Here is a 16,936-nt window from a genome sequence, read left to right on the forward strand (position 1 = left end):
CCAGTCAGCACAAGAGCACACAACATAGCTCTGAAGGCGCATTCCTCTGCACACCACCAGCTCTTTCACAAAGCCACCACAACCCAGACGAGTCAGTACACTGAACATAACGAGAGCAAACTGGTTTTAAGTTCCCCCAGCAAGACAGCAAACAAACCGGCCTCCAAGTTGTGTAAGTATCTGAGGGCCCCTGCAGTTCTTTACTCATTTATTGGCCTAATTCAAGACATGTAAGAAAGCACAAAAAATTTCCTCCAGCAAACTCCTGGTAGCAGAATGGAGGCAAGACTCTGCATCAAATATCGTAAAGGTCTGGAATCTGAGTGAATACAAACAAAAACATTAACAACTTGATAACGTATCATTATGCAAACCAGATGTTTAAGTGATATGATGCAGCATTTTGGCAACACCCTCTTACCACTGTCCTTTTGCACCTTGCTCTAAAAGCTCTCCAGAACCTTTATTTAGGGAAGTTTAAAACTCAAACACCTCTTCATATTCTCCTCCTCCTCCTCCCCCACATATACACTGACCCTCTCTCTATCTCTCCCCTCCCTCCCTCCATCTCTCGTTCTACTCCCTCCTCTCAGCTCAAAACTATAAGAGTCAGACAGGAGCACACACACCAAAATCCTGCTCACATGCATGCACACGCTCGCAGCGCATGCACACTGTGGGGTCACAGCTACGGTGCTGCATAGTAGAGAGGCAACGAAAGGAAGAAAGAGCATTTACTCTCTGTCTTGTCAGCTTGAGGAAAGCACAGAGTGGAGAAGCTGCATGAAAGAGTGATTTCAGCTGAGGAAATTATGGAAACTGAAACTTGAAGGTAGAAGAGAGGACAAAGTAAAGCTGGCTGGAGTGGAGACTTTCTTCTGAGGGATTACTGAACCCTTTTATTCATGAGCGCTTGTCATGCTGCTGCCCTACATGATCATCTCTTGTTGACAGGAGCCTCTGTGATTTGGATTTCCCACTGATCAAACGTTGGCTTAAGAGCAGTTTCTTTGAATGAAGCGTCTGGAAGCAGGAGACATGTCAAACGGATGTTTCAGTCACCTGTTGAGAGGATTCTGCTTGCTATGGCAAGGTGAGTCCAGGCGCTGGCTTCTCCCCAGTGAACTGGTGCAAATTTTAATGAAAAGTGTTGAAGAGTCCTAAACCTAAGAGTCAATTATGAGTCTTCCATTTGAAGTAAATCCCCATTACACAATAAGTTACAGCAGCGTGTGTGTGTCTAACTTTCACAGTCTGATCCTAAAAAGACTGTAGCAGATTTCCTTGAAGCAGAGATTTACTGCAATGAAAATATAGATCAACACATTCTCATGTAAAAACATAGCTGAACACTTGTGGACTTTTGCAGCTTGCAGAGAACACATGGCAGATTGACAAAAAGGCAGCGAGTGACTAAAAGGAAAAGATTATTACAGACAAAATTATAGTTATAAGGAAGTCATCATGTAATTTGTCTCCATTCAAACAACTCACAAAATTCAACATGTGACTCAAACATTAATAAATAAAAACAAATCAATTCTGACATCAGACTTATGAATAGGGAGTCTGTGTTTCCCCACTCCTCCTGTGTGTGTCTTCAAAGCTTAGTCAGATTCATGGGCGCAGGAGGAGCCTTGCGAAAAGGGCTCTGGCTGGTGCCTTTAAACAATAGTTCCCTAGGAGCAGGAAAGCGTGGCCCTGGAACTAATGTTGCCATTATGTTAATGGTTAGAATAACAGGAGACAGCCATTACTGAGTCAGCCTCGGGGTGCCACACAGAGCTGATCGTCCAACACCATAGCCTCGATCGTGGAAGCACAGACCATCAAGAAAGGTTAGGGGGATGGGTGGCAGGAGGATGGATCTGTCCAACTTGGATCGTCATCTGGCAGCTGGGTGCCCCTCTGCTCCCTCCATCCCTTACTACTTCAGCAGTAGACTGGTGTGTGTGAACCGTTTTCTTCTTCACCACTCGAGTTTAACTAAGGAGACAGGCGAGGTTGAGTCACTAGGTCTAAACAGACAGTTGAAACGGAGCAGAAATTATATTAATTTAATGGGTCAATGACATCGGAGCAGAAGGGCCTAAATTCGTTTTGACATGTGTATGTTCATTTCTGTCCAGAAAACGCTGCTTCGGTCATACAGAATAAAAATTGTTTCTATATTTAGATATACTTCTCAAACTATTTTTTTCTTATTGAGGTTCTTCCCTTTTTATTCAGTGTTTTTTTTTAATACATTAAATAGGTTAAATTAACTGTTTGGTATTTTTAGTCTTTGAGAAAAGAATTTCTCTAATGTAGAGCTAAACTGGGGACGCAGCCCATTATCATCTTTTCTAAAATCAAACTATGAATGAAGTGTCATCTTGCTCCAGTTTTGAGCAAAAATTAAAACTTCTGAGCTATCTTTAAATCTAGCTTTTACATGAAGGTGATCTGATACAACTTCAGTTCCAAAACATCAGTGGACCATCAACTTTTCTCATCTGCTATCTGCATCTAGCCCGCTTCATCTGTCCACCGAGAGGAGACACAACAATGCTAAATGTCAGGTGTGTTTAAAAGTAAAGATCCTCTACGTTGTCTAAAACTCGAATGTGTTGCATTGGAATTACAACAAAAACAGATGGGAAAATGATGAAATGAGAAGATAAATTTGCTTGAGGAGGCAGCCCCTTTTATTCAGGACAAAATCTGTGTGTTGTGTCTTTGTAAGTCGGAGCCAGAGCTTGCTAACCGCAGTGGAACTGGCAGGAGCATCCACTGGGCAAACCCTGCAGATCTCTTGTCTAAATAAACGAGGCCTCTGGATTAAACAGCTTACACTTTGATGAAAAGACAACAGTAGTTGTCCTTGTGCTGCCCTGGGACAGAGTGATAATACTGGTCTAGAGGGCCACAATCAGATGCTGGGTTCAAAGTAGAATGAAAGAAGGTGAGTGGGGGCCCAGGGTTAGAATAACACAACGGACCTCATGTTCTTTAAATCATCCTGACCTTCGCCTGACTGTGGCGACAAGGGTGGAGGGAATGGAGGCTGCTGCTCTAAGAAAGACTTTTCTTAGTCAAATTTACCTTGCACATTGATCTCACTTCTCAGTTCACTGACATCACTGAGAATTTTCTGTATCTTACTTTTACTATGATATTGCATTTATATTTCAGTGATTATATATATCTTACTTCAAGTGTTCATCATTATAAATAGCATGCGAGAGAGCACTGTGAGGAATATTTTGTAAGACAAAGAACTGTAGGTTAAACAGTAAGTACAGACAGTGTCGCTTATATGCACCAAGTTCATTAATGAAATCTCTGCATATGAGGGCAGTTAGAGGGAAAAAACACCCAGTTCAGGCTCAGGGGTTGAAACTGCAGGCACACTGTCAGAATGTTGTCTCCGCTTGTAAAAAGCAATAGTTTTCAACCTCCAAAGCACATCTAAAACATGGGATGTGTTTATTTGGTTTCAGTGCCATTGTCATATGTAAAAACTCTTCTGAAGAGTCCAGTCTATTGAAAAAGCATTCCTATTTTATGTTTCTACAAATTGTGTTTTTAAACTAAAAAGAAAAACCTCATTCACACTTTGTCACAAACTCAAACACAACCAGTTTTCCTAACTTTTTATATGTTGTTCTGGTGACTGAAAGGGATCTTTGAGCAAATTAAGATAAAGCCAAAAAAAAAAAAAAAATCCCATGGTGGTCTTGAACCCACATCTACAAGTTAAAGATCACAGAACTTATTCTACTGCTGTCATTCCTGCAGCTTTTGTTGCTGGTTGATAAGAAACTGTCACGGGAGAATTTTTGTCAAATACTTTTGCAGCCTTACTGTCATGACTTTCACACCAACTAATGTTTCTAACTCTTATTCAGGAGACCAATTAATACAGTATTATTCATCAGTTTTTCTATTATGAGGTTCTTTATAAGATTTTACATTATATAGCATATTAAGAAATCACATTTTCCTTGTTTATTATATTAGTCAAGACCTATTTACTAAAAATATCGATAAATATTCCTGACCTATACAATAAGTTGTCCAAAACATTTCCAAAAACATGTCCAATTGTTTGTAAAAATGAAAACATTTCACGCCTTGTACCATTTACCATTAGACCAACTGCTTTCAGAAACGAGCAAGTTTACCTATGTTTAGTATTTCCTATAAAGCTAGTAGCAATAACGTATCCTACATATCAGCAAAAGTATCAAGTGATGTATTTGTTGATCTCTTCTACAACATAACGTGAAATTATTGATGAGTTTTACAAATTAATTCAGCTTTTAGACTGGTTTGTTCTTTGCTGTCAAACAGAAGAACAAAAGATGAGATCAGTCATTATTTGGAGATATTTTGTGGTCAGACTGTGGTATAAAGACCATGACCATCTGTTTGTGAAAAGTTACCCTTACTAAGTGGAAAAATAAGACTTATTTAGTCATACAATTGTTTGTCCATTTGCAATGGTGCATTTCAAAGTCCAGCTTATACATATCTGCAGAAAGGATCTGCAAGGTGTCATAAGCCTAAAAGGTTTGAAGTTATTGACTTATAGAACACTTTCAGTCTGGAGGACAGCTCAGCTGCTCTGAGAACTTACAAAAGCAACTGGGAACCGTGAACAATGAGCAGCACTCAACTAAAAGTGGACTAAGGGGGATCTCTGAACATCTGTAGTATTTAATACTTCTGCTGAGAAATGCACCTCACTAATCTTGTCATTCCAGTGCATGAAAATGTCTCAGCCCTCCCTAAAAACACCCCTTATCCCTCTGACTAAATTCATTCACCTCATCAACCACTGACAGACACCAAAGAGACGGTAGGAATCTGACATCCATCCAGGGTAAATGAGGAGTAAATATCGTAGCTTTTTCATCAGGGGAGGCGAATCATAATCACAAGAAGAAGAGGAAGGGCTGGGAGGGTACAGGCCCTCCAAGGACAGTTTGAAAGATTTTGTGCTGTTGTATGGAGGTAAAAAAAAAAAAAAAAAGACAAGAAAGGGATCACATGGGATGCTGGGGTAACACCCCGGAGAAAAAAATACACAAGGGTGTGAAAAAGAGGGGACAAATTTTGGCTTGTTAAAATACTGGAAAATGGAGGGAATGGTTGTGCTTTGCAATTCCTTCAGCTTCTCTCCAACTTTTTCTCACAGGCAAATACATTTCCTTTCTTCTTTATTTAAATAATCATTATAAAAAACAACTTTGAGGTGAATAGAGGCACCTCTTTCTAACGAAGAAGACATGAGGTAGAGTTCCATGTCAAGTTCTTGATTCCCGGTGGGCCCTTGATGAAAAGTGCCTGGATTCTGTTTTCACAAGACAGATGAACATAAAACTGTGTTGTGACTGTAGGCGAGACGTGAGAGGCGAGCTCAGGCGACTAAACCGCATTTACACATGTAAACAAACAAACACAGGGCACTCCGGAGATCTTTTATGAATAGTACACCTTTTTACAGTATATACAGTAAATCAGTGTATCTAGTGTGTTCGTTTGTTTTTTGTTTTGCTTTTTTGTTGCTGTTTCTGTTTTTTCTTTAATGTGCAGACATGAATGTGTGTAAGTGTGAGTGTGTGAGAGAGAGAGTGGAAACTCAGCAAACAAAGATTTTGCTCAACGACAGGTAGATTACTTTTGCTAGTCATTAGTCAGACGAAGCGTAGGCCAGTGGCAGCTGCAGTGTTGGTGTGGTGATGGCAGACTGGCTTTCAGACCACACACAGCTTAAAGACTAATGCATTGACCCCTGGTGGAAGAACTGTCTAACTGCAGGAGGTCATCTGGAAATCGCTGTTGTCTCTCACTGGCACCGTGTTGATGTTCAGGTCTGACGCTGACTACAGCACAGGAGAAAATATAAAGTAAAGAACTGCTTCCAGTCCACCCAGTGAGTCTGACCTCACTATTAATCAGTTACCCCGGTCTTCATGAGCATCAGTGAGAAGGGGTATGATTCAATTTGAGCCTTGAGATTTTCTATGACCTGGGATCAGCAACCCAGGTCATTGAGTCTTGCAGGTTTTAGATGTTTCTCACTCAAATGGGCGATGATTTACAGGCCAGTACAGATTTTGACCAGCTGTTAGTAATTTGTTTCATTAGAATCCAGTATGTTGTAGCAGGGAGACATTCAGACCATGCCGGAAAGTTTCCCGTCAAGGACCGGAGTTACTGAGTCCTGATTTAAGACCTTCTGACTTCGAAGTGTCATCAGCTCATTTCTCAGTATGTGATGGTGTTTGTGGAAAGGATTGATGCTTAAAGTAAAACATCAGAATAATGTGTGGAAGTGCATGCAAAATCGATAAATGTGGCATAAATGTAGTTAGTGTACTTAAAACATCAAATGATCCTTTAGTTAGTCATATGAGCTGATTTGTTTCATCCTAAAATGCCCATATGAACATGACAAACCTATTTTACTGTAGTGGTAGACAAGAAAATACATCAAAATCTTTCATTTCAAAAACTTTGTCAGATTTTGCTCCAAAAAAAGAACTAGTTAAACCAGTAAAAAGTCTACATAGAAAATTGCCTCAATCATACTTCAGAACTACAGTTTGAAACCAACAAGTTTACTATTTTTTATTCTAACCATTCAAATCACGATTATCAGCAAAAATATGTCCCCAAGACACTAACATTTCAAAGCGAAATATACAGATGAAAAAAAGATTTTAAAGAAACATTAGAATGTAAAAAAAAAAAAAAAAAAAAGTCTCCTGCAATCTTTCCAAATTTCATTTATTTTATTTTTCACTTTTTCTGCTGCATTGGCTTCGCTGCCATATCTGCTAACATTTTGAAAGCTAAAACTAAATCTAATTGAGATTGATAGAAAATGTTTTTATATCAATAAATACATTTTATATCATATGATAAACAATACATTACATGAAGAATATGATTTTAACATGTTTGAAATTAATCAATAAAACAGAAATAAGGGGAAAAAAAACTGTGAAATTCATGAACTACATAAAATAAAATTTAAAAAAAGGACTAATCAATTAAACTCTGAGCCTTGGTTTCTACAAATAACCTTTCATCAAATGTCAAACGTTAACTCAATGTACACTTCTGCTGTAACTGAGTATTATAATATTAATGAAAACTTTGCCATAAATTTCTCAGACAGATTTTTAAATAAACAATGAAAAATATTGCACAATATTGAACATGTCTTTAATCTGCAACAGTAATTATTTTTTATATGAAAAAGATCCTAAAAGCATGTTATTTATTTATTTAGTTTTTTATTTACTTATCTATTTATTTATTGTACATTTCATAATACCTCACTTATTAGCAAAGACAGATAAAAGAGAAAAGACAATAAAAAAAAAAAAACTCAACCTTTCTGGTTTAGAATTCAGGCCACTAAATATCCAGTTTGTTCATTTTTTAATTTTTTTTTAAGTAGTTCAGGGAACAGTTAAGATATTTTGCTTTCTTTCAAAAATGCTCAAGCCCTTGTTATGGTGTATTTATGTTAACTGGTGTCATGGGTGGGTTTTGTGGCCTAAATGAGACTAATTTGACATTTCAGATTATTCCATCTTCTAATGTAAGCATTTATCCACGTTTATAGCCCTTTGTGGTTTTTCTGTATCCTAGGGGTGTTATTGATAAAAAGCTGCATTACAGGGGGAGAATTCCTATTGGTAGAAATCCACAAAAAAGACACATTGCACACACTAAGTCTGATTCCCTGACCTGACCTTTAAAGGTCTTTACCATAGAAATAATGTTAGTTTCGTAGTTTTTGTTATCTACAAAGTTATATCTAGTAATATAAATGCATAAGGAAAAATATATGTGAAAGTTTGCAGTTACTTTTCTGACAATAACTTATTTCTTTCAACAGCACATTTTTAAGTTTGCTTTTGCAATGATGTGTGGTTTGTTATTCATGAAGCTTTATGACACTAAAAGGTTGCAGTAACTCTGACTGCAAATGTCTCATTAATTGTTGCATGAAGGGCGAACATGTTTGATAAATTCATCATTACAACACAAAATATTCCATAACCTTTTATCTGACAAACCTGAATCCTGAAAAAGCATCCAATCTATCATAAAACCCAAATGCAACCATTACATCTCCATCTTGCAGTGACTTTCGCTGGTTGGAAAAAGATTAGATCTGCTTTTTGAAAGATGCATAGTACAGTATATTCAGACAGGGAGGTGCACTCTGCATGAGTGGGAAGTTTTAAGGCCCATGGCGGAAAAATAAATCATTGGTAACCACTGAGGGGTAAAGCTAATGATATTTGACTGCCTGTGTAGGAAGTGAATTAATAAATAGTGAAATAGTCTCCTGTCGCCTCCAAATGGAGATGGGGGTTGGATATTATCATACTGTATGTATTACACCATCACCTCAGTTGTGGTTGCAATAGACTCTTATGTAGAAGAATACTTAAAACCTCATGATGAGCAATTTTTTTTTTTTTTTTACTAAGCTCTGCTTTTATGAGAACTCTCTAAGTAAATGCAACCATATGGCCATCTGGCAAAACATCCAAGGGAAAGGAACTGGATGACAAGTGACCTCAAGAAACAGCGTATAGAAATGCTTTGGCAAAAGCAGAAACTCAAATGCAGAAACATAAATGTCTCCACATCACACACTTTGACTCTTCCCTCTGGGTCCATTCATCGTGCCCTGTGTGGGTGTGTGTGTGTGTATGTTTGTGTGTGCATTAGAGAACATGTTGTATGCAGCTATAAAGGCTGGATAACACAAAACAGACTGATTGGATGACTTACACTAGGCATTAAGATTATTTAATCCTGATTAGTATTTCTGATGTGAGTTCTCCAGAGAGAGTGCATCTGGGTCCAGCTGACTGGGCTCTCTTGCCTGTTGCTGCAACATGCAGCAACAGGCAAAACAAACACATCTCCACATGAGGGAAATTGCAAATGTGTTTTGATGCCCATGATGGCAAAAAGAAGTATTAACAAATTGACAGAAGTATTAACAAAGAATAATAAGAAGTATTAACAAAGTATCAACAAATTGACAGTCTTCTGGAAGGAGGAGAAATGTGCTTTGAGCTAAAATCTGACTCTGTGGTCTGTGAACAACCCATTCTGTGTGTGTGTGTGTGTGTGTGTGTGTGTGTGTGTGTGTGTGTGTGTGTGTGTGTGTGTGTGTGTGTGTGTGTGTGTGTGTGTGCAGATCAGGTGGGAAAGTGCTGGGAACTGGCTGAGCCGCACACATGTCTGCGGTTGTGGTCAGCATGTGGGGCGCATTCCAAGAGTGAAAGGAACAAAAAATATCCTTCATTTGACATTAACAAGGTTAATAAATACTGATCAGTCAGCCTCCATTTTGGAGCATTTTGCAGAAAATTCAGCAGCACACACTTTCCACTCAGAAATTTCCACTTGATTTCAGCTTCATGTGCTCAACCATAGGAGAGCAAAACAGTCTGTGGCATGCCCCCCCAGCTCAACCAGTGGCTGTACAGGTGACGCTCTAATGCACATTGAATGTTAAATGAGAGAAATGGGGTTTGGGGTAAAACCCATGAAACAAGAAATTAAGAAAAAGGGGAACTAAAGAGACAAGGTGAAGGAAAATAGAGGGAAACAAACTGGATAGACTGACCTGATGCAGAAGTACCGGGGTGGGATTCACAAGAAGGCTGACTTTTATTTATTTTTTTAATCTACGAGCATACAGCTGGGATCTTTATATCAACAATATAAAATGATGATTAACCATTGCATAAAATTAAGTGAAACGGAAGAAAAAGAAAAGGAGACATGATTGCAAATTCAACTTCTTTGCATTTTTTTACATTTATCTTTAGGGAGGAAATTCAAGCTGTACAGAAATGCACACATTGCTCCGACGGACCCAGTGGGTTTCCTCATGTTGCAACCATGAGGGTACAATCAGGAAAAGGCTGTGCCTTTGTCCTGGCTGACACCACAATGGAACGCCAAACTGTATCGTGTCAACAGCACACAAATTTCTTCAGAAAAAAATTACGATTAATCACAGACTGCAGATGTGCACATGCCAGATGAATAACTTTTACAGAGTTTTTTTTTTTTTAAAAAGGCTTTCCGTTGAATTAACTGTCACTGTTTTGAGAAAAGACTAGAAAGAACATTAATCATTATGAGTGTTTTTTTTCTTTTTTCTTTTTTTTTTTATGATAAATCATATTATCAGCAGATGTGCTTGGCTCATTTGGCCAGCTGTTGTCACCGACCCATAAGGTGTAATATCATTGCTGGAAATGTATTCATGCACCTCATCACACACACCTCCAAACCCAAAAAACAAGAGCTGTGAGTTACACCAGCATGGTGTTTCAAGTGACAGGCCAAAATCCAGTGCACTGAGGCCGACATCCTGAGTCAAAGCTGGATGGGTTTTTTTAGCCTCAACTTGACACTCTTTACATGGAAAATGTAACTCAGTGAAAACCCTGAACCACATGAAACTCATCCAGCATTTATGCAGCTGTAACTGGATGAAAATGGGAATATTTAACTGTTCTTCAATCCAATCCAGTTTATTTATAAAGCACCGTTAAAAACAACAAAGTTGACCAAAGTGCTGTACAGAAGAAACAATAAAACATACATATTTACATCATAATTGGGGCATCAGCACATTGTTAATAGTAAAACAACCCTTTAAATTAGTAAAACGCCAAAGAGAAAAAATGAGTCTTCAGACAAGACTTAAAAACAAGAAGCGATTCAGCCTGTCTAATGTACAGGGGCAGCTTATTCCACAACTTGGGACCAATAACAGAAAAAGCTCGGTCACCTCTCAGTTTACGCTTCGTCTTAGGAACCACAAGCAGAAGTTGATCTGTGGACCTCAGAGAGCGTGTAGGGGAATACTTCACCAGCAGGTCTGACAGGTAGCGAGGGGCCAGACCGTTCAGGCATTTAAAAACAAATAAAAGAATCTTAAAATCAATTCTGTAACGGACAGGGAGCCAGTGAAGGGAAGACAAAATTGGTAAAACATGGTCAGACTTTCGAGATCCAGTTAAAAGACGCGCTGCAGCGTTCTGCACCAGCTGCAGCCGTGCGAGAGAGGACTGACTGATCCCACAGTACAGGGCGTTCTTGTCATTTAAAGGAGGAAAAGAATGAGCTGCTTGCTCTTAAAATCAACCTTTATGTCTGAAAACTGTTGTTTTCTAACTGTCTTCTCCCTTGCAGCAATATTTGTGGTCGGTGGTGTGAGTGCTGGGAGTAAACTATTGGAAGGTCCCATGGATCCCTTCACTTTCTCCTCCAATGTCAGTGGGAGCCTGGAATGGGAGCCTCACTGTCAGTATCACCACCTACAGGACAGAGTGAAAATGACCACCGACATTCCCCCAATGCTGGATGGCACATGGGTGTCAACAAGGTACACTTTCATGTGGCAGCAACAGCGGCCTCACAGCTGCATGTCAGACTGCAGTCTTCATTAAAACACTAAAATATGTCATTAGTTTTGGAAGAAATAAATTCTCCATCACAACAACAGAGACAAGCATAATATTTGTTGAAAGCCTAAATGCACTCATGTACATGATAATATGTAGTATTTTCAATCATACAAACAGCATCTCATTGTCATTTTCATGCAGTGTATTAATTAAAATTGCCTTTGTATTTAATGAGAAGTAAACCTGATGTTTGGACATTTTACCAGACATAAATAACAAAAAAAAAAAAAAAAAACAACATGATAAATAGTGGTTAGCACTGTGGCCTCACAGCTAGAAGGTCACTGGTTCAATCCTTGGCTGGTGAGGGGTTTGGTCAGTGGCCTTTCTGTGTGGAGTTTGCATGTTCTCCCCGTGTCTGCGTGGGTTCTCTCCGGGTACTCCGGCTTCCTCCCACCATCCAAAGACATGCATGTTAGGTTAATTGGTTACTCTAAATTGCCCTAGGAATGAGTGTGAGCATGAGTGGTTGTTCGTCTCTCTGTGTGGCCCTGCGATGGACTGGCGAGCTGTCCAGGGTGTACCCTGCCTGTCGCCCAAAGCCAGCTGGGATAGGCTCCAGCTTCCCCGCGACCCTGAATTGGATTAAGCGGTTTAGAAAATGGATGGATGGATGGAACATGATAAATAAACTCAAAATGATACTATTCTAGTTACACATAGAAAAAGAAGCGTGAGGAAATACAAACTTATTTTATCCTGCCCCTCTAAAATATATCTATTATTTAGTTTCCTATAATTTTATTATTATTATTATTATTATTATTATTATTATTGTTGTTGTATTATTGTTGTTATTATTATTATATTATTATTATTATTATAAAAAGCAGACACAACTGAATATGGTACCAAAATAACATTAACAAAATGATAAATAAGCATTTATCATTTCAGTTGTAGCTGCAAACAACTGATTTTTCTAGTTACACATAGAAAAAGAAGTGTGAGGAAGTACAAACTTATTTTATCCTGCCCCTCTAAAATATATCAATACTATTTATTATTTAGTTTCCTATAATTTTATTATTATTATTATTATTATTATTATTATTATTATTATAAAAAGCAGACACAACTGAATATGGTACCAAAATAGCATTAACAAAATGATAAATAAGCATTTATCATTTCAGTTGTAGCTGCAAACCCACACTGACTTACCACAGACTCTTAAACTCAGTAGACCAGTTTTGTTTCTTTTAGCTAGTTGTTTTGGTTTCTGATATTCAGTGTAAGTACTCCTCTTAGTCTTTAAATGCACCCATCTGCAACACAGTGAAATAAAGATGTGAAAATATGTCTGTGGCTCAGGGGGGAGAAGATTGGTCCTCAGTCAAAAGATGGTCAGTTTGATCCCAGGAACCTCTAATTATGGTGATGCACTGAGTTTCGAGTTGATTGCTGTTGAGCTGTGATCTGTAAAGTACTTTGAAGAAAGTAAGTTATAAGACATACTATGGTGCAAAAGTTTCAGCCGCCTACTGTAGCCAAAGATTAACAAAGAAAAAGAATATCCTATATGAGTCTTACTTACTAATATGCCCTCTTATGACTCTTTCTTTGTTTGAAATCAGTCATGACGCCCTTGTAGTTTCTATGAAGATGAAGGGAGTTTTATAGTGTTCTTTCTTCCTATGACATATTATCTTGGGGGTTATTTCTTGCTGGATCTTTGAAGTATTTCTCGAGTGAACCTGGGGGCTGGTCATCCCTTCATTCTCCTGACTGATGATTTATACAGGTGCTGATCAACGGTATCGGCCAATGGTTATTTACTTGGTCAATCCCTCCCTTAAAAATCTCTTAAACTCCCCAGGTTAATTTATTTTTAACTTCTTTGTTTGCACAGTTCCTCCTAAGACCATACTTTCCTAAACTGTACGAGCTGAATCGGGCTGCTTTCCTCTGATTTTCACTGAAAGTTCTGTGATTTTATTTTAGCAGGAGATAATCATTTACATTTTCTGCTGCATTCCAAGGGAAAAGGCTTTTGAAAGTGTAACACATATCCTGATTCTTACAGCTCTGTAGCAGTTTCACATGGCTCAGCTTCCTTTTAACACCAGCTTCATAGAGGTTAAGTACCCTGAACTCAAATCTACTCTGCAATGAAAAGTTTGTTTATTGCACTTCTTCTGTTCAGGTGTGAAGTTCGGCCAGGCCCGGAGTTTCTTATCCGTTCTTATACATTCCATACCAGTCGTCACTTCCATGCCCTGCAGCATTATTACTCAGATAGTGGCTGTGAAGATCCCACCTACTCCCTGGTGATCAGGGGGAAGATTCGTCTGCGCCAGGCTTCATGGATCATACATGGGGGCACTGAGGCTGAACACCATCTCAACAAGGTGGACATTGTGGTTCACACCACAGCAGCAAAGCAGAGACTTGTCTCCAGGCTTCCTCCAGCTTGTGTAGACCTGAGCCTGGGGAGAGTTGTGCCAGGGAAGCTGTATGAACTATACAACACACGGGCAGGAAGGGGATGTCTGTCAGCTCTGGGTTTCTCTATGATGGAACTGGGTCTGGTACGAGTGGAAACGCAGCATCACAGCCATGGAGGAAAGGTTCGGGAGCTTTTCTTGGGGGATATTCACACAGACTGGACCCAGAGAATTCATCACATACCTACAGGGTACCAGCAGCCACTGCAGAGTGCCTTGGTAAGACTTCAGTGATTTGATTATCAGAAGAGTGTTTATGATTTATTGGTGTTGTGCAATATTTGCTCTGTCATTGCTCAGTTGCTGCATGGGTTTTAGCGTCTTGTTTAGAAGCACTTCAAACATTTTTAAAAAGTAGAAAATGCTCCACATATTTGATTCCTCTTACAAAAGAGGAAAAAACATTTGAAAAATATATAATCCACCCAGGTGACATAAAATTGTATGAAAAGGTAAAAGCAGAAGTAGTGCATTTTGATCATATTTACAACCCTGTTTGCAAAAGATTTGAGACACTGAGTAAAGGTGGGACAGACACTGATTCAATCATTTCCTAATCATTGAACCTCTGTATTCATTTGAATATTGAAAATGAAAGGACATCAAATCTGGAAACAGAGAAGTATTCTGATTGCTCTAAAAGATGTTTCTGGCATCAAATTCAAACTAAACGCTTCAGTATTGTTATATCTGTACATAGCATTACAATCTATCTTTTTATGTTTTACAGTGTGTCAACTCTTCTGAAATCAGGGTTTTAAAAGTGAAATACATCTAGCATATTGCTGGTTTGCTTTCACGTGTCATGGAAGACACAAAATCCAGTTAAGGGGCAGGAAGTGTTTTTCTCCTCTTTAAAACATGGCACAATGAATGAACCAAATTACGCTTAGGGATTTAATGGGCTGTCACAAATGCAATACGCCAAGAAAATACATGCAAGATTTGATATGACTCACATAGTTAAAAAAAAAAATCTGATTTTTTTATGATGCCTCCTGGACGCCTCCCTGGTGAGGTGTTCGAGGCACGTTTCTCTGGGAGGAGACTCCAGGGGAGACCCAGGACATGCTGGAGGGATTATATCTCTCAGCTGGCCTGGGAACACCTCAGGATCCCCCCCGCAGAGTTGGCAAATGTGGCTGAAGAAAGGGAAGTCTAAGCTTCCCTGCTTAGGCTGCTGCCCCCGCGACCCGACCCCAGATAAGAGGCAGAAGATGAATGGATGGATGGAGATTTTTTTTATGAAAGGTGGAACAAGATGAGAGGTCAGAATTAACAACTCAATCCATTAACTGAGGGAAAATGGGAACTGATTTTTCTTAACATTGTTAAAGGTGAAGCACTGCTGCACTTTATTTTTCTGATGTAAAACTAGGTGTATTGCATAGTACAGGTTAAAAAAAATATATGATGGGGTCAGAAGGTTTGTTTTCTTTTCTTTATCAGATCAGCTATACAACCCTAAAACTCTGTTCATCTTATTTTGTAGCATCACATCCACCCTTGCCCTGTGTGTGCTTTGGTGTTCCGCTCCTCAGAGCAACGGCCCCCCATCTTGCTCCACAATCCTGCAGTTCCTCTGTCTCTGGCTGGCCGCTGGGTAAGCCAGCGCTGTGAAACTCGTCCCACCGTTCTCTTCCTCACAAGAGATTTCACCTTCGATCCTAGCCAGCATGCTTGGGAAGGCATCTACACACACTATTCTGACCCTGCCTGCTCACAGCCCACTTTCATCCTGAGAGCACTTGGCCATTACGCTGAGGGAAACCCCTCTGCCAAACTATCAGGAGCTTCTGAGTTTGTCTTCAAAGTAACCCAGGTGAGAGTAACAGCTTTGGACAAGCCCACAGCCAAGTTGCTAAACAGTACAAGACCAGGAAAGTGTGGCAAAGCTGGACGCTGGAAGGTTGGGGTGGAGCAGGACTTGACTCCCACAAATGGGTGTACTGTGTTCGGTATCAAGCTGCCACACAAGGAGTATGAGCTCTTTAAGATGGAGTTGGATCACAGGAAACACCCACTTTTCTTCAATGGAGAGCGGCCAACCGATGGGTCCAGTCCTGACAGGCCACAAAGACGTCCCACCTCTTTTCAGGCCCCCATGGTGCTTTGCAATGGGGGAGAGCCTCAGTCGTCCCCTTCAAGTTTTAACAGCAAGCAAATACAGTTAGCCAGTGGAACAGAGAGGCTGACACAGCTGGTCTTCCTGGTGTTTGGATGTGCACTGCTCAGCTGGCTTGGTTTTTGTTAAAGACATGGTGCATAAATCCAACCTGCTACACAGCTGAAGTCGGTGATGGTTGTTTTCTGGCAGCTGCCCTTCACATGAAGACAACCGCATGCGAGATAGTTGAGATGAATTAACAGACTTTCAGGAAAGCCGAACAGTTGATACCTGTGGGTTTACTGCAATGACTCACTACAGTTCTTTTTTTATGTAAACAAATCTGTATATCAACATCATATTATACAAGTGCCATCAAGTTTCTCTATTCCATTCATGTGATGTTTGGATGGCATTGAAACAAATGTTTTTACTTCATAACTTCATCGTATATGAGCAACAGTTGTTCTCTTGTGATATTACACTGCGATATAATAGTATTTAAATTTGGATAAGTTATATTCTCACTATATAATAAGCCATGACCATGTCAGCAGACTTTTCAATGAAATACAACATAGTTAGTGCGCTTCGCACAGATTATTTTACTATCAACATGCTAAAAAGACAAGAAGTCGGAGAGAAAATGTAAACAGCTGCCATGGTTCCTGCTCTCTTGCCACTGTGGTGTGAAATATTTTTTTAAGCTCTTTAAATTTTTGTCCATTATTGCTTCTCTGTTAGCAGTCAAGGTAAAAAAAAATCTAAAGAATATTTATTTCTATCATTTATATTGTATGTTTTTATATAATGATACTTTTTTGTCAACCGTGTTAGTTACTTATGTTGTCTAATATTTTCTGTGTCTA

The 16,936-nt window shown here is 39.2% G+C and overlaps 1 protein-coding gene across 1 annotated transcript; it reads left to right on the plus strand.

Annotated features, from left to right (window-relative positions):
* Positions 1-958: 958 nt before the first annotated feature.
* Positions 959-16,626, plus strand: apcdd1l (adenomatosis polyposis coli down-regulated 1-like). Its single transcript, XM_079242954.1, has 4 exons — positions 959-1,093; positions 11,239-11,431; positions 13,660-14,179; positions 15,453-16,626. The coding sequence occupies exons 1-4, from the start codon at positions 1,015-1,017 to the stop codon at positions 16,212-16,214; spliced, it is 1,554 nt and encodes a 517-aa protein (XP_079099080.1). The 5' UTR covers positions 959-1,014; the 3' UTR covers positions 16,215-16,626.
* Positions 16,627-16,936: the final 310 nt, after the last annotated feature.

The sequence above is a fragment of the Telmatherina bonti genome (genome assembly GCF_933228915.1).
Source record: "Telmatherina bonti genome assembly, chromosome: 6".
In the NCBI taxonomy this organism is placed as follows: domain Eukaryota; kingdom Metazoa; phylum Chordata; class Actinopteri; order Atheriniformes; family Telmatherinidae; genus Telmatherina; species Telmatherina bonti.